Source organism: Astatotilapia calliptera, chromosome 12 (assembly GCF_964374335.1).
Source record: "Astatotilapia calliptera chromosome 12, fAstCal68.1, whole genome shotgun sequence".
NCBI lineage: Eukaryota > Metazoa > Chordata > Actinopteri > Cichliformes > Cichlidae > Astatotilapia > Astatotilapia calliptera.
The window spans coordinates 33865375-33886026 of record NC_137433.1 but is presented as its reverse complement, the minus strand read 5'-3'; the positions used below and the strand labels follow the sequence as shown (position 1 = coordinate 33886026).

At 40.0% G+C, this 20652-nt stretch overlaps 3 protein-coding genes and 1 long non-coding RNA gene across 5 annotated transcripts; 2 read left to right on the top strand and 2 right to left on the bottom strand.

Moving 5' to 3' along the window:
* Positions 1-2348: 2348 nt before the first annotated feature.
* LOC113034359 (uncharacterized) lies at positions 2349-7733 on the bottom strand. 2 transcript variants are annotated; one of them, XM_080309442.1, is made up of 10 exons: positions 7141-7733; positions 6980-7048; positions 6453-6827; positions 5772-6324; positions 5496-5674; positions 5307-5400; positions 4183-4918; positions 3966-4080; positions 3494-3595; positions 2349-3294 (listed from the first exon to the last, which is right to left on the bottom strand). In XM_080309442.1, the coding sequence occupies exons 4-7, from the start codon at positions 6033-6035 to the stop codon at positions 4544-4546; spliced, it is 912 nt and encodes a 303-aa protein (XP_080165568.1). In that variant the 5' UTR covers positions 6036-6324; positions 6453-6827; positions 6980-7048; positions 7141-7733; the 3' UTR covers positions 2349-3294; positions 3494-3595; positions 3966-4080; positions 4183-4543. The 2 variants fall into 2 exon arrangements, with proteins under 2 accessions (XP_080165568.1, XP_080165569.1); XM_080309443.1 differs by lacking the exons at positions 5496-5674; positions 5772-6324; positions 6453-6827; positions 6980-7048; positions 7141-7733 and having other exon boundaries at positions 4183-4925; positions 5307-5489.
* Positions 7734-11884: 4151 nt separating this feature from the next.
* Positions 11885-13935, top strand: LOC145432361 (uncharacterized). Its single transcript, XR_013912646.1, has 2 exons — positions 11885-12203; positions 12441-13935. It is a non-coding gene; the product is annotated as an uncharacterized LOC145432361 (long non-coding RNA).
* A 1164-nt stretch (positions 13936-15099) lies between these two features.
* LOC113033741 (zinc-binding protein A33-like) lies at positions 15100-16521 on the bottom strand. The gene has a single exon (XM_080309060.1). It carries the CDS (start codon positions 16519-16521, stop codon positions 15100-15102), a length of 1422 nt encoding a protein of 473 aa, XP_080165186.1.
* A 1580-nt stretch (positions 16522-18101) lies between these two features.
* On the top strand, positions 18102-20355 carry LOC113033173 (E3 ubiquitin-protein ligase TRIM35-like). Its single transcript, XM_026186644.2, has one exon. It carries the CDS (start codon positions 18970-18972, stop codon positions 20353-20355), a length of 1386 nt encoding a protein of 461 aa, XP_026042429.1. The 5' UTR covers positions 18102-18969.
* Positions 20356-20652: the final 297 nt, after the last annotated feature.

Here is a 20652-nt window from a genome sequence, read left to right as displayed (position 1 = left end):
GATGCAGTGACAATTGCACATTTGGAGTTGTGGTCATATGTGGTCTTTATATACAGGGTATTAAAAAAAATTGACATTTTTTGCTATTTTTCTTGTTTGTTTGCACAATATTATTGTGTACATATTACATATGTAACATTATTGTTAATATTATTATTAGATATCAAAGATACAATTTGATTGAGGGTTTTCCTGTCATAATTTCAATAAAAATGCAATTACACACGTAAACAATAGGATCAAAATAAACTTTTAAAAAGTCTGTTGATCAAATGCTGATTTTCAAAACATTCTAGAGGAAAACAGAGATAAAATAATCTGAACAGTAACAGTGATTGTGGATGATGATGGAGGCTTCAATGGATTATTCTGTTTCAATCAATAGGTTTGTATCTATGACAATAATTTGATAAGTTTAACAGGTTGGTTTAGGCCTGGCAATACAGCAAATATTCACAAACTTTTGTTTTTGAAGAATGTTTATCTTTTTTGGGATGAAGCTATCTGGCAAAATGAGACAACCCTTTTAACAAAATCTTTATGTCTTTTTTGTGGCTATGATACAGGATTTTGGTTTGATGCATATGCAGGTTACAGCTGGGGAATGGCAGTATGTTGTGGATTGATTTGGCATGTTCAACCACTGTTACACCAAACTCTCTCACTTATAACATGATAAAGGCCTCTTACTCAGTGTCATGGATTTTCTATACTTTTGGGGACACAGGGCCAAAGTCTGAGGCAATAAGTCAGATCAAAGAAGGCAATGATTCTAAAATGGGAGTTTACTTATGTCATTGTATATATCCAGGAATATGTGCCAGAGGATAGTTGTCATGAAATCAATATTAAATCAAAGTATTCCTTAATTACCACAGCTGACACGAGTTCTCCATAGCTGCCTGCTGTCTCAGGATCTGTCTCCAAAAAGGACCAGGGAGTGCTAACATGTTATGTTCTAAACTGATGAAGAAAATGCACATTAAACATAACATAAACTTACTGAGTGAAGTAATGTCAAGAGGATTCCTTTAGCTCCTATTGGGTTGGTTCCTTGATCAATGCAATACAGAATCATTAATCTGGTTTTATGTAATGTCCTCAAAACATGTCAAAATGAGGCTCACTAGTCTGTGTGGCCTCCACATGCCTGTATGACCTCCCTACAACACCTGGGCATGCTCCTGATGAAGTGGCAGATGCTCTCCTGATGGATCTCCTCCCAGACTCCAGGACTAAAGCATCTGCCCACTCCTGGACATTTTGTGGTGCAGTTGGTGGATGGAGCGAGACATAATGTCCCAGATGTCCTCAATTGGATTCAGTTCTGGGGAATGGGCGGGCCAGTCCACAGCATCAATGCCTTCGTCTTGCAGGAACTGCTGACACACTCCAGCCACATGAGGTCTAGGATTGTCTTGCATTAGGAGGAACCCGGGGCCAACCGCACCAGCATATGGTCTCACAAGGGGTCTGAGGATCTCATCTCAGTACCTAATGGCAGTCAGGCTACCTCTGCCGAACACATGGAGGGCTGTGCTGCTCCCCAAAGAAATGCCACCCCACACCAAAACTGACCCACTGCCAAACTCATGCTGGAGGATGTTGCAGGAAGCAGAAGGTTCTCCACGGCGTCTCCAGACTGTCACAAGTGCTCAGTGTGAACCTGCTTTCATCTGTGAGGAGCACAGGGCGCCAGTGGCAAAGTTGCCAATCTTTGTGTTGTCTGGCAAATGCCAAACATACGGCACTGTGTTGGGCTGTAAGCACAACCCCACCTGTGGACGTCGGGCCCTCATACCACCCTCATGGAGTCCATTTCTGACCGTTTGAGCGGACGTGCACATTTGTGGCCTGCTGGAGGTCATTTTGCACAGCTCTGGCCTTTCTTTCCTACCCCACAGTACCTTCCCTTACCATTTGTTTCCTACTCTTTTACTTCTTCTTTGATGACGGTTGTCTTTCTAGATAAGCAATTTCATTTGCTCTGGGGCGAGTCAATGGCTCGGGTGCATTCTGGGACTGTCAGTTCACCAGTGTGCTGGCATGCTTCTTAACAAACACACCACTACAGCAAACATCTCAGTTGTACTTGTTGATTTCTTCGACAAAACACTGAACAAAAAATTTACTTGTGAGTGTGCTGCCTGGTGCTTTTAAATTTTGTGATTATTTGAGCAGCCCAGAAAGCATCCCATAAATTAAATTATGTTATCGTATCTGAACATGTACACTAGTCATTAAATTAGATGGGAAATAATGATTCAGGGTAAACAACTGCACCAAGGAAATTCCATTTTTCTTCTCAAAATGTAAAATGTCTGTTGAAAAATCACATTGAACAGAGATGTGATTAACTTTTTATTTTACCAAACATAACATCAATGATGACACAATCAGTCTTCATCAGAAGTGCTCAAATCACTCTCAGTGGCATCGTCTGGAATGTCCTCCTCCTCCTCCGAGTCCATTTCCAGGAGTGGTTGGTGGCTGAGGATTCTCTTGTACATGTCCTTTACTTTGAGCATTTCAGCTTTCAGTTCACTTTGTTTTTTTAAAACCAGGCTACAGAGTCCCTTCTGTGCATCCTCCGACATGCCAACAAAGGAGGCTGTAAAAAGAACAAAACAAATAAATATGAGAAAAGTAAAAAAAACAAACAACAAAAAAACATCACCTCATAAACACAAGGAATTAGGATGCTGTAATTAAACATTTTTTTAAAAGGGAGAAGGCAGTGTTAGCTAGCAATCTAGATATAGGTAAAAGATCCAGTAAGACTTTAGCATCTGCTCTTATTTTCAATCGATTCATCAAAAAATTAATAAATAAATAAAGTGCTTACAGTCTGAGGAGATTGTCCCCAACACCACAGAACGCATTCGCAACACTGTCCAGTGATGCCGCATCTCCCTGCAAAGGATCATCTCCTCCTCTCTCAGGCGCCTCACAGCCATCACCTTCTCAAAGACCTTTCTCTTTGTCCGGAGGTCAGCAGCAGCTACAGTTTAACAACATCAGATGGGAAAACATAGCAGCATATTATGATTCAAGAACAAAACATTCAACTACTGCTCAGATACTGGGAGTTTGTTTAAAAAGGATATTTAGAAATCAAGAGCTTACGTTCACTTGTGCTCTGCCAGGGCCAAATATCGGTCTGCATGAGGGCATCACTGGATACGATTTGCTTTGTTGGTTCAGCGAGCTTGTTGTAGTCGTCAACAGCAGCCGCCAAGCGTTTCTTCTCAACTAAGATGACCTTGCGAATTCTGTGTCGCCTCTTGTTGCTATCTGTAAATAATCATAAAAAATTCACACCTTCACATAATGTATATAGTTTCATTTTAATCTACACTCATCAATTTGTTTGCTAGAACAAATCACATCCAGCTTAAACAAACCTGGATCTGATTTGATTCTGTTTACAAAGTAGCTGCACAAGCTGTACAAACTGAGCATCAAACGGTCCGTTTCAAAGAAACTGGGACACCATTTTGTCTGTAAAGACTTTGTGTTCGCACTCTGATGATGACGACAAGCTCCTCTATTCGTGCCTGCAACGCTCCAAGGCTGCCATCAGTTTGATCACTTTCTAAGTGAGAGGAATATTAATCAGAATACAGGATGAGTAACAGTCACCAAACTACAGTGGACTCTGTAATCACTGACTTGATGACATTCATTATAAGACATCTGGAGCCTTCATGTGCTGCTATCTCATGATAATCATGAGATAACAAGTATGTTGGTGTTCAGGTTTATAAAACCAACTAGTACGACATCATTTCAACCCAGGTTCTATCCAATTTGATGAAACGCAACAACTCTGCCATAAATTTGCTTTTCCAAGGCTTATTTTTCATTGTTTGTTGACACTGTCAGAAAGATCTTAACTCTAAGTTCTTTAATGAGGCCATGGTGGGTCCTATTGTTATACATGAGTGCATTATATTGAGACTCACCTTCAGCCCATTTCTGCACATCGGCCACCCATTGCTGCAGTGTGTCGTCATCCACACCCAGCTCATTTCTGGTCGCATTCAGGCTCTCCACTTGTTCTCTAAGGATCCTTATGATCTAAGAATGCATTCATAAATGTCATTCATATTGACATTAAAAGAGTACTGGTGTTTTCCCCCCCATTACCACACACATTAAAATGGGTGTTGAAAAAATGACCTTTAGATATCGCTGGCTCAAAGTGCGGCCCAGTTGTTCCACTTTCCTTTTGTTCCACCCCAAAGCCAGGAGGGTCAGCATGTCTGTTCGCCCTGCATTTCAGTTAGTATACAAATTAGAATTAATGAGCAGGAGACTGAGTGGAATCTCAGACACGGACACACACCTGCTTTAGACATGTACTTCGTTGTGATGGCCGCCCTAGACAGGAAACTGTTTACTTGTTCCACCTCTTCTCCAACTGTTGAACCGGCCCCATCCTGAAACGCACCTCCCCATTTGATCTATAGAAAGGAGGTCACAATACATGACTGCTGAATTCATTCAACCTTATAACAAAATGTCTCAAACTAATCCAAAACTACAAGCTGCAGTATACCTCGCATTTCCAAGTGTGAGCCTTTGCATGCATGACGGAGAGAAAAGGACGCATTGACAAGAGTTTCCTCAGCTCAGGGCACTGCTGAGCCACCTTGGTTAAATAGGGGAAATATTTACAGGCCACATCGGAGCAAAGGAACGTAATATGTCCTGGGATGCTAGCTGCCAACTTCCTCTGGAGAAAAAGGGGGTAAGCAAAGATCTCCCCTCGAAACATGTTCAATGCAGCTAAGAGGACTCCGTGGCGACAAACAGCTATTTCCATGCCCTCCTCATCCAACTTCCCAGTGGACTTTTTGGACGACTCCTTTGCTGCAGTCCAAGATGAAGATCCGCACAACCCTTTCCCCGGGACCTATACACTCAAAGATTTTAACATAAAAGACATGACATGATGAAGCCCTATCAGGGACAAACTTTTTAAAACAAACGCATAACAATTAGCTGAATTAGCCTCGAGTCACACAAGACCTCAGATCTCCCCAGGACAGCACTGATAACACAAAATAAAAATCATGTTGTTTTTTTTAAATACACATGGTGACAAAATTAAGTACACATTAAGATAAAGTAAAGTAAATAGTATTACGACAACACCAAGAGAAAAATAAAAAAAAAATATCGACCCATCCATATATGTCTACACACACACACACACACACACACACGTATATGGTTACGGCATTAACGTCATTTTAACAAGATTAACGCTAACAGCACTAATATATATATGTGTATCTTACATGATTTGTGTGTCTCTGGATGTATTTCACAAACTCAGCAACTTCCTCATCTTTTTCAATGAAGACACCTTCAAAGTTCCCCTGCTCTGAAGTGCTGAACGAACACAGTGACAGTTGTTTGAAAAGAAACATTAAAATACATTTTTCTACAAATCCATATTTGACTTATGTACACAATGCATAACGTACCTTGCATTAGACTGAAAGCGATAAAGCTTGCGGTTTCCATCAACTGAGACGGCAAGCATGTCTGGAGTGCAGGCAGGGCAGCTAAAGCATGGCTCCTTGCACATCTTGTCCACCTCAAACTTTACAGCACTCCACTCCAAGAAACTTTTACTGAAGGCATCAGCTGATATTCGGCCATTCTTTTACATAGAGGACATACAACAGAATATTCAAGGACAGTCATCATAAACATTGATTTGCACAATTTCCTTAAACTTAGCAAATTTAGAAACTCACCCTTCCAAAATGGGCTGTTCGTTCATCCAGCATTTTGACAAATGCCTTAAGTGACATCCCTGGTGCAGCCTTCTTAATGTCATAGAAAGACTGAAAGACATCCATTGAAAACAGGGTGCAGAAATTTAAGGTGCCAGGCCAATATCCACTACCCAGGATGTCCTTAACTGAGGGGGACCACATTAGGCCACAGCTGGTGCAGCTCACCACTGGCAGTGCAAGGTTATAACGGCCTTTAGAAAGGATAAGGATAAATTCAGTCATGGCTCAAAGCATTCATTTTTTTCATGTTGTTTTCAAATCGGTCTGGTAAATCCAAATGACCTTTGACAGGTGCCCACATATACTGCGGGCCGAGGGTAATTAAAACCAAGATAGCAATGCACAATTTGCAATAAAACCTCCAAACACATCTATTGTGTATGTAGTGTGTGACAAAAGGGCAACTTACCATTTATGGTTACAAGAGCCACAATTGCGCCGGGTGAAACCTCAACGTTACCTGCTGGGCAGTCACACACATGGTCTGGCCTTTGCACAGGCAACAGCCGAACTAACATTAAAACACACAATATATATATAAAAAGAATTAGAAATTAACTGATACACAATAAATATACAATAACAGCACCCACTCATACTCATACATAGCAAGAAATGCATAAGACTTAAAAACTGTACCTATTGGCTTGTGAAACTCTGATGAAGGCTGCAAAAACCCTCCTGTTACTGCCTCTCTGTTGTGCAGGACAAAGCGTGTGTGAACTGCAATATCACAGTCAGCACAAAGGAATGGAAGAGGCAGGCAGTCCAGACACCTCACAACTACTTGTTTGCCACACTGACACACACGGTGTGACTGTGGATCCAGAGTAGCTAACATATTGTCTATAAGACAAGGCCTGGCCTCTTTCCACTTTTGCGAGGACACCATATTTCTGATCGCCCAGTGAGTAGCAGCTGACTCAGACGACGTCTCACAAGTCATGGCTGCGTCCTCTTCTCCATCCTCCAACAACTGAAGGAGCTCCTGACGAAGCACCTCAGTTCCATACACTAACAGAAAAAAAATAAAGAAAGGAAGAAACTCTGAAAAACACTCTAGGCAGTATGTTTCTTAGGACTCCACAAAAGCCCTGCATAACTCAACTATAACAACAAATATAAAAGTAAACAGAAATCACAATATATACAAGAAGGTAAAGTACCTTTTGTTGGGTTGACACTGGCAACATAACTAGGTTCTTCACGTGGACATTGATGCTGCTCTCTGGACACTGGGGGGGGGGGAATGAAGAATATTTACTTACTGAAATTCTTTGGTGAAAACAAGTTGTGAGATAAAATCAATGGTTGTGTGAACACTGACCACGTGGCATGCAACTAGTACTTCGACTGGTTGATGGTCTTTGAGGAATAAAAGCTCCCTGTCTGTCACGTTTTTTCCAGCGCACTGGTCTTGGCTGAGGTTCACTCCGTGCATCATTCTACGCAATTAACAAGGAAAAAAGGGAACACCTAAAATACAGTCTATGATTAAAGCAAAGATTATCAAACATCTTAAGTTAACCAACTTAATTTGACATAAACTTTAAAAAAAATTCAAATAACATAACGTTTACTCCGTACAAAATATTAGACAAGCGTGTTCCCTCTTTAACAACTGTTTCCACTAAAAATGTTACCTGCATATCTTGAAGGAGTTCGTCAGCAGCCTGAAGCTCTTCCTCCAGCTCGGGATCCTCTGAATCACTCATTTTCAAGCTAAAGAGGAAAGAGATTTTTGCAGAACTCAGTGACATAAACACATAACTAACGCAATTCTAATTATTTTCAGTCTTGGCGCTCCGGTTAATGTTAGCAATTAACGTTAGCATCATCAGTTTGTAAAGAGCTAGCAGAACTCTTAGCGCAAAAACTTCTTTACGCACCATGTGAGGGTATTTTGCAGCACACAAGTCCTTTAACGTTTGTAATAGATTTAATCCATCATCGTTGGATTAAATGGCTAATGCTGCAGTAGACACGTGTAGTCGTTACCTAGCAAGCATTAGTGATGGGACGTTCTGTATCGAGGCTTCGGAGCGTGTGTCGAGTAATGGAGGGGGCGTTTCCGCGAAGCGCGTATCGAGGCTTGCTTCATTTATGGGAGGAGCTGAAAATGATGACGTCCGAAGCCTCGCTGCCCGGCTGTACCACGTGACTGGTTCATGAAGCGGTTCGAACTTTGCCGCAAATAATCATTTTCCATACTGCCAGCATAAATATACACAGTATACTGCCATCACTACAATATACATGTTTTACACACTCCTTTTGTTGTTGACATTTACAGGCTGTGTGCAAAATGCCACACTCTTCAAATTCATGCCAGCTATTATTTTTACGTCCAGTAGGTGTCCTGCTAGAGCAAATGAAGCTTCATGAAGCTTCGCGTTGGGGTGAACCAATTGGATGAAAAGCTCCAGTGCTTCATGGGGCTTCATCTGCCCATCACTAGCAAGCATGCTGACGGTAGCTGTAGCCATTTTTAAATACATTACACCGTTTCCGAGATCAGTCACCTCTGTTTGTTTGAAGCTTTTATGAAAAAACAAACTTTGAAACACACATCAAGGTATTACTTTAAATATATGTATTTTTTACATACCTACATTAGAATCAATCAGTTCCGCCTCATTTTCTTATTCTTATAAATGGGTCTCTCCGTTCTCCCATCAGCCTTTGCTTACACAGGTTGCGTCTGATTGGCTGGAGCCGAGCGCGTCCAAAACTAACAGGAGTGGTGAATGAATCTATAAATGTGTTTTACGTGTGAAATGAAAATAATAAACCTAACAAAGGATTATGTACGTTAAATCTGCGCACTTTCAGATCGTGAATCAGTTTGGAAAACACTGTGTGATGGCCACAACATGAAGCGATTTTATTGTTGAATTATCAGTGATACTTTCGTGTTTTTGTTGAGAAATGTTAACGATGTCATTAAAAGAAAGCATTAAATTAGGGAGAAAAACCCGTTCGCGGAGAGGGTCCCCGGTTCTCCAGTTAGATTGTGCTTCACGGCGTCATGTTTCGCCGTGACGGGGTTATTATTGGAGTAAATGGATGGCTGGAGCCTCTGCTCGAAGCGTCTCTGATCACCGCGAGCGGGTTCATATTGGAATGAATTGACAACCCACAGCGTCACATAAAAACGTGGAAGGGTACCTTAGGCGTCAGCATGAGAAGTTAAGGGACGTGACAAATCGTCATTATTTTACGCGTCGGGAGTGAGAACGGGTTGGCATGGCAGGATGCTATTAATGGACCAAACTTAAGTCAGGAGCAGTGTTGCCAACTTAGCGACTTTGTCGCTATATTTAGCGAGTTTTCAGACCACCTTAGCGACTTTTTTTCTAAACAGCGACTAGTGACAAATCTGGCGACTTTTTCTGGTGTTTTTGGAGACTTATGACGACTTTTTGATGTGAAATCACGTATCGCTCTTACTGTCAACAAGCAGCGGGTGCTGCCGTAGGCACCTCGCCCGTGCCAAAGCACTCACAGGCAGCAGGTATTCCTCACGCAGCAGTCCCCCCCAGCTAATGTCAGAGCAGGAGATATTCACCCCTACGCGTACAAACCGCAAATGAGGCATGCATGAGCAAAGCCGCTGCTCTTTCTTTGTCTAAAATAAATCAGTGCACTAAAATACATAATTCCCATCCTTGCAAACGTAGAGATCAGATGTCCTTGCAGAGCCTTAACTCCATTTTGCACATAAGATTTCGACTGAAGCTGTCTAGTGAGGCTTTCTATGTCCGTTTTGATTGTTAATGGTTAAAAATGTTCTTCTTTACTGTTACTTTTTGTGGATCACAAGGTTTAAAACTACTTAAAAAGACACACACACAAAGCAAGTCTGCCAGAGTGCCTATTTCGGGTCACTTTTGCCGAACACAAATACAGATAAGATAAGATAGAACTTTATTAATCCCTCGGGTGGGTTCCTCTGGGAAATTCGACAAATCAGATAAAGGAGGAGGGTTGGAATTGTGACATTAAAAAAAACAATAATTGCTAAAAGAAATTTAATTTATAGTTCTAAATATAATCTAAATGCTTTTAGGGTGATTTTTACTCACTTCATGTCTGTTCCATGATGTTATTTCTCTCTCCTACAGCGTGTGTTACAATTACATAGGCATGTCCAATTGTGCAATTAAGGTGATGGAGTTATTTAGCGACTTCTAGTGACTTTTAGGACAGCCAGTAGCGATTTTCCTTACTGAGGAGTTGATAACACTGGTCAGGAGAACAAGTGAGATAATCCATCCACAATATGATGTTAGTCATTAATGTCAGAGTCCTGGGTCTCCTGGCCCAGCGTGTTTAGTTCTTTGTGATTTTTGTATTATTGTACTTGTGAGTTATTCTATGGTTTCTAGTTTTGATCCCTTGCCCTTCATGTTTCTGTGTCCCCTAGGTTCTGTGTAAGTCTGTGTCTTTGCATGTTTGGGTTTCTTGTTTTCTGTCACTCTGTATTGTGTATTATGTTCTCATGGTTGGTCTTTTGTTACTCCCTCAAGTCTAGTTTCTTGTGTTCCAAGCCTAATATTTCCCTCTGTGTATTTTGGTTCTTACAGTCCTCTGCCTTATGGTTTGTGTCTTAAGTGCTGTCTCCACCGTGTCAAGTTCGCGTCTGTGTCATACTTCCTGTTTTGCTTCCTTGTCTCGTCAGTCCTGATTTCTCCCAGCTGTGCCCTCCTTCTGTGTCTCATTCCCCTCGTTACTTCCCAGTGTGTTTAAACCCTCTCTCTAAGTCAGTGTTGCGTCGTCCCTCTTGCTGTGTGGATCTCCCTGTGAGTTTTAGTTTGTTATTTCCCAGTTTAGTTTAGTTTGCGTTTGTATGCTTTTTCTCTGCCAGCCAATAAAGCTGTGACTTTGAGTTAATCCCTTGAGTCTGAGCGACTGCATTTTGGGTCCTACTCCTGCTTGCCACACAGCACCACTCCTTGACAATTAATATACTGCAACAACATGGGAATAGACCACACTGTAAACCCGAATGTTCAAAGTAATTAAACAGATTAAGTAGTGTATACTCAAAGTCTTTAAAAAGTTCTGTTAACTTAAATATGTCAAGTTCGTATAACATGTTCTTCTTTTTGAGTAAATGAAACTAATAATATTTGATTGAATTTAACTATTTCTATATTAAGTAAGCATCACTTAAAATAATAACTTAAGCACAACGTAACACAGTTAAGTTAGGACATATAAGAATGGTAAAGTCCTGTTATTTTTGTTGTTTCAAGTAGGTAGGATTTAATAATAAACTTAATTTATGTAGCACATGCTAAAATACAATAAAATCTCAAAGTGTTTCACCAAATAAGTAAAATCAAATTGTCTTAAATGCATTAGTGGAAGACAAAATGTATTTATTTTAATATTCATTGTTTTATCACTGTGTCCTACATATATATTTTTAATTTTTTCCGTAAGTGTTGAGCAGCTGCAGGAATCAATTTTTATTCCGAGTTAATCTCTGATTCACCCTCCGAAGCGGAAGGCGGCGCTAATGAGCATTAATACGAAACACAGAAGAAGTAAAGGTATATGGGCGGGAACAGCACCAAAGAGGCAACACGGACGACTGGAGAAAGTTGGACCTAACGGACCTACAGTAAGTTTTCAATGTTGATATTAGTTTATTGTTAAAATACGAATATTTAGTTGTATTTTGGGTGCGTGTCGAAAAGAATAGCAGAAATGTCGGTCCGTGTTTTTTATGTGCTTTGCTGCTCTCCCCGAAGGAAACTTTGCGCTTGCAGAGCTAGCATTAAGTTGTTGTAATGAGGGTCGCAGGCTGTTTAAAAAGTTAGATACTACTTGCTCTAGAGGTGGCGCCCGGTCGCCTAGTATGAAACAAAGTATTTTAATCTCTCTAAATTTTTAAACCCCCTCTCATGACTCAGAATAGTTGGGTCCAAACAAGCCCGTTGTCCCTGCAGTTACACAACGGAGATGCCTGTCTGCAGTCAGAGTGCTTTCAAGCAGTTTTCTTGTTAGAAATGCTATATTTTAAACTATATGTGCAGGGTTAGGGTTGTGAAGGAACTCTTGGACCTCTGGCCTGCTCTAAAAATGGAGTCTGAGGTAATATGGATCAGCTCTGTTTAAAATGAAAATTGTAATTCTTACTCATGTGGCAGCTTTTTGCTGCTTTATAAAGATGTGCGAGATTCTTCAAATTGAACTGTATTGTCCTTCTGCTGTAGTTGTATGCAGAGTTTCAGCGGATTACAAATCAGAACCTGCCCAATACATTCTACGCTGAACTTGACCGCCATCTTCCTCGACTGATGACCTTATTCAGCCAGGGCATCAAAAACTGGGAAGACAGCAGATGCCCTGGTTGAAATTCTAAGAATTCACAATGAACAGGTAATAATAGATTGTTACACATTTCATAGGTTGAACCAGTGGAACATTGGACAGGTTCAATGATTTAAATGAGCTTTTTGAATTTTGCTATTACTCCACTTTGTGTTTGCTATTTGTCTGACTGTATTAAAGATGTGAACAGGTTATTTGTGGACATATGTTCTGATTTGACTGTTGTTTTTGTTGTTGTTCAGTAAACTCACCAGTATATACAATTCTGTTTTTATCTGGAAATAGGAAATCCATGATATCCACACCAAGTGCACTACCGTTCTCCACGCCCTTCCTGTCTATCTGCATGAGGATGTCTCTGGATTTTTCAGAACCTGCACTGTGAGTGTCCTTAAGTATCTAACAGATACTACTGTGTATATAAACAGTGCATCAAAGTACAAACATGTATTTTGATGCACTGTTTGGACTTACCTTTGTTTAGTCTACTCCTGTGTATTTCCTTTAGCTTAGTTTCAGTCTATCTCACACCACTTGATTCTCTGGTGAATTAGCTGATTTATGTGTGCAGAACATGGATCTTCTGTTTTTCACCTCTTACAGTGAGACTCAGGTCTCCCTTGTAAAAGAGGTATTGGATCTCAGTGGGAGTTGGTAAAATGAGAAATTATATGTCGTCTGTTGTATTTCTTGGGTTAGATTGTGATTAGTATCTCTTTTTCATTAATTCAGGACGAATCTGATGAGTTGGAGCTTGATGGTGTTGAAGTGGCCCTCTTCACTGTCATCAGTGACCATGACACAACAAGTCCAGTTCACTACCAACCTGTGAAAATCTCTGTCGTCATTGTAAGTGATGCCATGTTCAGTCTCCCCAGATTTGGTGAAGCCTTCCTAGTAATGTTTGGACTGATCTATGCACTTCACCTCAGCTACCCCAAAGCCCTGACCAACACTTTAGAATTTACTCAAAAGATTTTATTTGGTCTAGAAAGTGGTAAACTGTCACCCAGGTTACAGACCCTCAAGAATGACTTGGTTATGTAGGAACTCATCTGAAAGAAGGATGCAGGGTGAAGCATTATAAAAGGCTAGTTCAAAGTTCTCTCCTTTCATCTAAATAATGCCTCAAAACATTATTAGATTACTCTACAGGTGTTCAGCCAATAGGTCCAAACTATACAACGTGCCTTTGTTCTCATTAACATAATGCAAAGCAACACTAATGTTTTGTATGTTTTAATGTTTTTCGTAATACTATTTCCAAAACATTGTGGGCTGCGCAAGATGACCTAAATTTCACTGTTTGATACTGGTTAATGTAAAACAAATAGCATTGTAATTCACTCAAATTGCTGCCTTGTTGTCTTATTCAGATATTAGCCAGAGAGCCAAAAGCACATTTTGATATTATTAATTATTATTTTTCATTACTCTGACAGTTTTCCTGACTAAACAATTTTTGGTCTACTTATTTTAATTTATAAATGTTTTTGTTAATTATTTTTAATTTATGTATTTTTTTTTTTTTTTAAATGTATTTAATTTCAACATAGTGCTAAAAGGGAGCAGGCAAGATACTGTTCAATGGCAGATGTTTATGACTTTTGCATATTAAGTTACCGATACTCAGTGTAATTGAGGCAATCAATTGCCTCAAAAATTTTAAGTTTTGGGTCACATGTTTTTAAGTATCAAGTAGTCAACATATTTGACTAACGTGTACTTAAAATAATGACAACACAAACTAATAAACATTTGAGTTTTGTTAACATAAAAATGTTGTAGTTGTGTACTTATTTTTTATAAGTTCTGTGAACTTATTTCTTTGAATTTGTAAACTTGAAACTTTAAGTCATATTAACTGCAAATATTTGAGTTGACCGTTCTCAAAAGATACAAGTACCATGTAATCCAAACTTTTATGTTCTGGAAAAATTTGGCTTTTGAGTTGATCAACTCAAAAAAATTGAGGCAATCGATTGCCTCAATTTTTTTGAGTTCTGGTAACTTATTCGGGTTTACAGTGCAACTGTGAGAGAATTCAACATTAATGAATCAATGGTACAGAAGTGGAGGAAGCAAGAAGAGTGAGTGGAGTAAAGTTTGACTTATCTGACTGTTTTGTTTCGCTTAATGCGCCTTATAATCTGAAAAATACGGTAGTTTGATTTATTTCACTTTGCAGAAAAAATTTGTGATGCTCAATAATCAAATAGAATGGTTAAAGAATAACATTGAAAAAATTAATCAGAGGTCGAATCCTTTGTGTTTCACTGAAACACTGACACTCTGGGAGTGAAGTTTAAAAATCAAAAGTTAAAACCTGATTATAAAACATCTGAAGACCCAAAAGTCTCTAAAAGCATATAAGATATCTGCTGCTTATTAATGCTTATTAATCAAATCAATCAAGTGTAGTTACACTCATATCTGACTGAAATGAAATGAAGATGCTGCAGAGACAAACATGTTATAATTTTATCTGTTTAAACATTTTTAACCTGTTGATGTGATACAGTTTCAGAACTTTTAAGTAATTTCTTAGAATTTGAAGATCTTTAAATCTCACGTGTGTTACTATAAAATGTTATTTAAGTGAAAGTAAGCTGCTGATAATCAGGAACAATTAGATCTTTTAGTTGTAAAGTTGGCTCTTGCTGAAGTCACAAGTTGAATCATTTTCTAAGAAGTGTCACAGTTTACTGTTCACACTCAACTTTAGAAAGTATAGAAATGAGCATCATTCACATTTTGACTTGATTAAACTACTTGTGTTAACAACAGAAATATTGTGAAAACATGCGTTTTAAAGAACAAGAATATGAAAAGCAAAAATTTTCATACTAAGGTCTAAGACAAATTAGACCTTAGTGACTCACAAGGTTTCTATATGAAAAGTTGCTTTTTCATATAGAAACAAACTTTTTTACACACTTCACAATCAAATCTCAGTCTGGCGGATTTTGATATCAGACGATTTGGCATTCCCGGCCTTTCCAATACTAAAATATGGGAAGAGTTTCTCAGTGAAAGTGTCTCTGTAAGTGTAGATGTGAGTCATGTCTTCAGGGTCATAGAAGGACACCTCCCCCCTGTCATAGTCCAGCTGGACTCTGATCCTCTGGAGACTCTTCTTCACTGTCACAGTCTGACCAACACCATCAATGTATTTTCTATTTTTATGCACTAAACACCAAATTCCATATTTTGGTGAAACAAAAAGCTCCCCCTTCTTGTCAACTGATTCTTTACTTAACCCCACATTCCAGGTCAGATGGTCTCCCACCTCCACCTCCCAGCTGTGTTTCCCAGACCTGAAACCCTCAGAGCCAAGAATATTAGCATACTTAGTGTTTCTCTCTGGATTATCAGGAAGCTGCTGCTTTGTGTCTCCATGTCTCACACTGGTCAGATCATCAGACAGATAGAGATAGGGGTTTGCAGTGTTTGGGTCCAGAATGACAGGACTGAAGTGGACCTTCTCCTTCATCTTCTCCCACACTCTGAAGGACAGGTTGCCCAGGTGTTTGGCCACATCTATCAGTGCTCCTGAGACCAGCTGTGGATCTGACACTGAGCTCTGGGTTCTGGCTCTGCTCTGAGTGTCTTTATAACTGCTGAGGAATGGCACGCTGTGTTTCTGCAGCTCTTCTTCAACAGCAGAGATGCTGTCTGACAGAGAGGAGATCTGCTCCTCAATCATCTTCATCTCTCTGCTGATAGTCCTCCCCTTCTGCTCCTCTTCCTCCCTCAGAGCTGCCAGTCTGGACTCCTCTTCCTCTTTCAGGAACTGCTGGAGCTTGTTGAACTCTGCTCTGATCTGCCTCTCTGTGGACAACAGCTGCTTCTTGGAGTGTTGAATCACTTCATTGTATGTTTTCTTCACTTGTTTGTATTTGTTCCTCTTGTCCTGCAGAGACTTTAAGTCAGATTTTAGATGTTTCTTTAGGACACTGACTGCTTCTTCTACAGGAAACACTTTGTGACTCTGTTGGTGAGGAAAGTCACAGACAGAACACACAGCTCTCTGCTCGTCCACACAGAACAGTTTTGGCTCTTCTTCATGTTTTCTGCACACCACTGTTAATTTCCTCTCTTGCTTTTCTGTCTCAGATAATCCAGATTTTCTTCTTACCTCAAAAGAATCAGCCAGCTCCTTCAGAACAAAGTTCACTCTAGGATCTCCTTTAGAGGATTTTCTTTTACAAATGGGACAGTTTGTGTTTTTAGTTTGTTCCCAGAACTGTTGCAGGCAGTTTAAACAGAAGCTGTGCTTGCAGATCAGAGTTACAGGATCTTTGAAAGTCTCTGAACACACATGGCAGCTCAGGTAGCTTTCAAGAAACGTGTCTTTCTCGGCCATTTTCTCTGTTTTCAAATTTCTCTTCAAGAAAAAAACTCACCAAATTGTTTGTTTGGTTTTTTTTTCAGCTTGTCCCTTTCAGTCCTCCAAGTAAGAGTTAGAGTACTCCATTCATGTAATGGTGTCCTGACTGATAGTGAGATTCATAATCTGCAATGAATTTCATCTACGTCTTTCACTGGTTAAATTTTAATTCCTAGCTCTCTGCTATTTATTTTTATAACCTTTAGACAGAATAGGATGTCACCTGAAACCTGTATAATGTTACCTTTAGACTTTAAAGTTTATAACAGACTAAAGTGTGATGACCTGATCAGTATGAAAATTGTAGAAAGTGTCCTTTTTCACAGAGGAGAAAGAAACAGGTGTAGATACTAATACAGAATATCTGATCAAATTATTAATCTTAATAGTATATTTAGTGTTTTATCATCATTGATGACAGCTTTATGGTTGTCATGCACTTCAATGCTCAGTGAAGTTTAGTTTTATTTTCTAAAATTATTTTTAGATCATAACACATTTGTATTTTTCCACACCATCTGTTTCCACACAAGCTGATGCTTCTTTCCCTTTCTTTTCATTGGACTTTGCCTGACAGCTTTAAATGTCCAGCTTATTCACATTTGACTGTCACACGATGCATTGTCATAACGATTCCTATGAACTTTCCCATAGTTGTTTGTGCTGTAAATTTATTCAGCAGTATAACTTGTTGCAGTTGGTCAACAAATCCATTTTTTTAATGTGAGTTATTGGTTTGAACCAGACATAGATGATGTATAATCTACTGCAGGCATTTTTTAACAAAGGCAGTCAAGCCTTAATTGTTATGAAGAATCAAACAATAAGGTTTTAAGTAATATTTCCAAACATGTCGTACACTTTTTTTTTTTAATCTAAAATAATACTTTTTGACATGAAGTTCTTTTTTTAATTCTTAGATGAAACAGTAAAAATAGCTATGAACAAAACTGTTAATTTTGAACAAACTGAGCACTTGGAGCAGTGTTACATATAAACAAATAAAATTCCCCTCTTGCCCCTGCAGGCAGTTTATCCTTCAAACTCAGGTCCTCTACCAGAGGCCTGGGAGCTTGAGGGTCCTGTGCAGTATCGAAGCTGTTCCTAGTACTGCGCTCTTCTGGACAGAGATCTCTGATGTTGTTCCTTGGATCTGCTGGAGCCACTTGCCTAGCTTGGGAGTCACTGCACCTAGTGCTCCAATTACCACTGGGACCACTGTTATCTTCACCCTCCACATTTTCTCGAGCTCTTCTCTGAGCCCTTGGTATTTCTTGAGCTTCTCGTGTTCCTTCTTCCTGATGTTGCTTTCATTTGGAACTGCTACATCGATCACTACGGCCGTCTTCTTCTGTTTGTCTACCACCACTATGTCCGGTTGGTTAGGCGTCAACATTTTGTCCGTCTGTTTCTGGAAGTCCCACAGGATGTTAGCTCTGTTCTTCTCCACCACCCTTAAGGGCATCTCCCATTTTGACCTCAGGACTTCCAGGCCGTATTCGGCACAGATGTTTCTGTATACTATACCACTTGGTTATGGCGTTCAATGTATGCCTTGCCTGCTAGAATCTTGCACCCTGCTGTTATGTGCTGGATTGTCTCAGGGGCATCTTTACACAGTCCTTAAAACGAGGAACCAAAGCTATGTAAAGCGCGTTGTCAACGATATTAATACGTCTGCAGTTTGTTGGAATCCACCTGGCAATTGTGTCAGTCAATATGTCCAAGGCAGACTTACTAAGTCCCCTAGCCAAAGTCCTAGCAGCATCCCTGACAAACGTATGCTTCACGTCAATGTGATATTTTAAGCTGGAAGTTCGGTTTAAAAAAAAAATCCTTCTTGCACAATGTGCTTAATACTTTGTGCCGGTCAGCTGTTCAGTCTTGTTTGTTTTTTTTTGTTTTTTTAAATACTGAAATTTCCCATCGAGAGAGCCAATGTGCATTTATCATCTTCCAAATTGAGTTGATTAGTTCAGCTGCCTGTCACTACCAGATCAACTGCCCATTTGCACATGTGCAAAGGTAACTCTATTTGGACAAACTGCCCGAAATGCATTGACAGAAACATTTCAGGGATTTTGAGTCATTCTGCACTCCAGATGCAAATCTGCTGCTAATTCCATTTTAGTCTACCATAAACTTTAAATTCAGTCTAAAGGTTGCATTATACAGGTTTCACAGCCCATTCTGTATAATAGTTATAAAAGTAAATAGGGAGATGTTAGAAATTAAAAATTAACCAGGCAAAGAGCTGGATGACATTTTCTGCAGATTATTAGTCATTCCTTTACAGCAGGTCAGAACTCTAACTCAACTGGTCTTACTCGGAGGACTGAGAGGGGCAAGTTGCAAGAAAGCAAATTTGGTGAGGTTTTTTTTTTACTTATTTTTTTTTTTACAAGAATTTTAAGAACCGAGAAAATGGCTGGGAAACACACTTTCATCAAAAGCCACCTCCGTTGCCAAGTGTGTTCAAAGATTTTCAGAGAGCCTGTAACCCTGACCTGCAACCACAGTTTCTGTTCAAGCTGCCTGAAAACATTCTGGGAAAAGACTAAGAAAAAAAACTGTCCAACTTGTAAATGCAGAGATTCGAAAAAAGATCCTGGAATTAACTTTCCTCTGAAGGAGCTGGCTGATTCCTTTGCTCAGAGACAGAAAGCATGGACTGTATGCAGTGAACATGAAAAAGAGCCCCAACTGTTCTGCGTGGATGAAGACAAGCCCCTGTGTCCTGTCTGTGATTTTCCTCACCACCAGAGTCACAGAGTGATTCCTGTAGAATCTGCTATCGACGTCCTGAAGATTGAGCTGAAATCTGACTTAAAGTCTCTGCAGGACAAGAGGAACAAATACAAACAAGTGGTGAAAACATACAATGAAATGAGTGAACACATCAAGAAGCAGCTGTTGTCCACAGAGAGGCAGATCAGAGCAGAGTTCAACAAGCTCCAGCAGTTCCTGAAAGAGGAAGAGGAGTCCAGACTGGCAGCTCTGAGGGAGGAAGAGGAGCAGAAGGGGAGGACTATCAGCAGAGAGATGAAGATGATTGAGGAGCAGATCTCCTCTCTGTCAGACAGCATCTCTGCTGTTGAAGAAGAGCTGCAGAAACACAGCGTGCCATTCCTCAGCAGTTATAAAGACACTCAGAGCAGAGCCAGAGCCCAGAGCTCAGTGTCAGATCCACAGCTGGTCTCAGGAGCACTGATAGATGTGGCCAAACACCTGGGCAACCTGTCCTTCAGAGTGTGGGAGAAGATGAAGGAGAAGGTCCACTTCAGTCCTGTCATTCTGGACCCAAACACTGCAAACCCAGTTCTCTGTCTGTCTGATGATCTGACCAGTGTGAGACTTGGAGACACAAAGCAGCAGTTTCCTGATAATCCAGAGAGAAACACTAATTATACCAATGTTTTTGGTTCTGAGGGCTTCAGCTCAGGGAAACACAGCTGGGAGGTGGAGGTGGGAGACCATCCTGACTGGAATCTGGGTTTAGTTAAAGAGTCAGTTGACAAGAAGAGAGAGTGTTTTGCTTCACCAAAATGTGGAATTTGGTGTTTAGTGCATCACAGTGGAAAATACACTCATAGTGATGGTCAGACTGTGACAGTGAAGAAGAGTCTCCAGAGGATCAGAGTCCAGCTGGACTATGACAGGGGGGAGGTGTCCTTCTATGACCCTGAAGACATGACTCACGTCTACACTTACAGAGACACTTTCGCTGAGAAACTCTTCCCATATTTTCATATTTGGAAGGCAGGAAATGCCAAAACCTCTCATATCAAAATCTGTCAGACTGAGATGTGATTGTAAAGTTTGTTAAAATGTTTGTATGTATATGAAAAAGCAACTTTTCATATAGAAACCTTGTGAGTCACTAACGTCTAATTTAACCAGTGTGTTTACTGGGGGGCTTACAAAATAAGACCTTAGCAAACATGATAGGAAAGCATATTTAATTTGTTGTAAAGGGTCAGTAAAGTTATTAATCAAATTGTCTGATTTTGTGATGAGGGTTTCATTTTATTCTGTACCCCATGTCATATGGCTGAGAAGGGGCGACCCACAGCCCTTTGCCACGTATCATCCCCCTTCTCTCTCTGC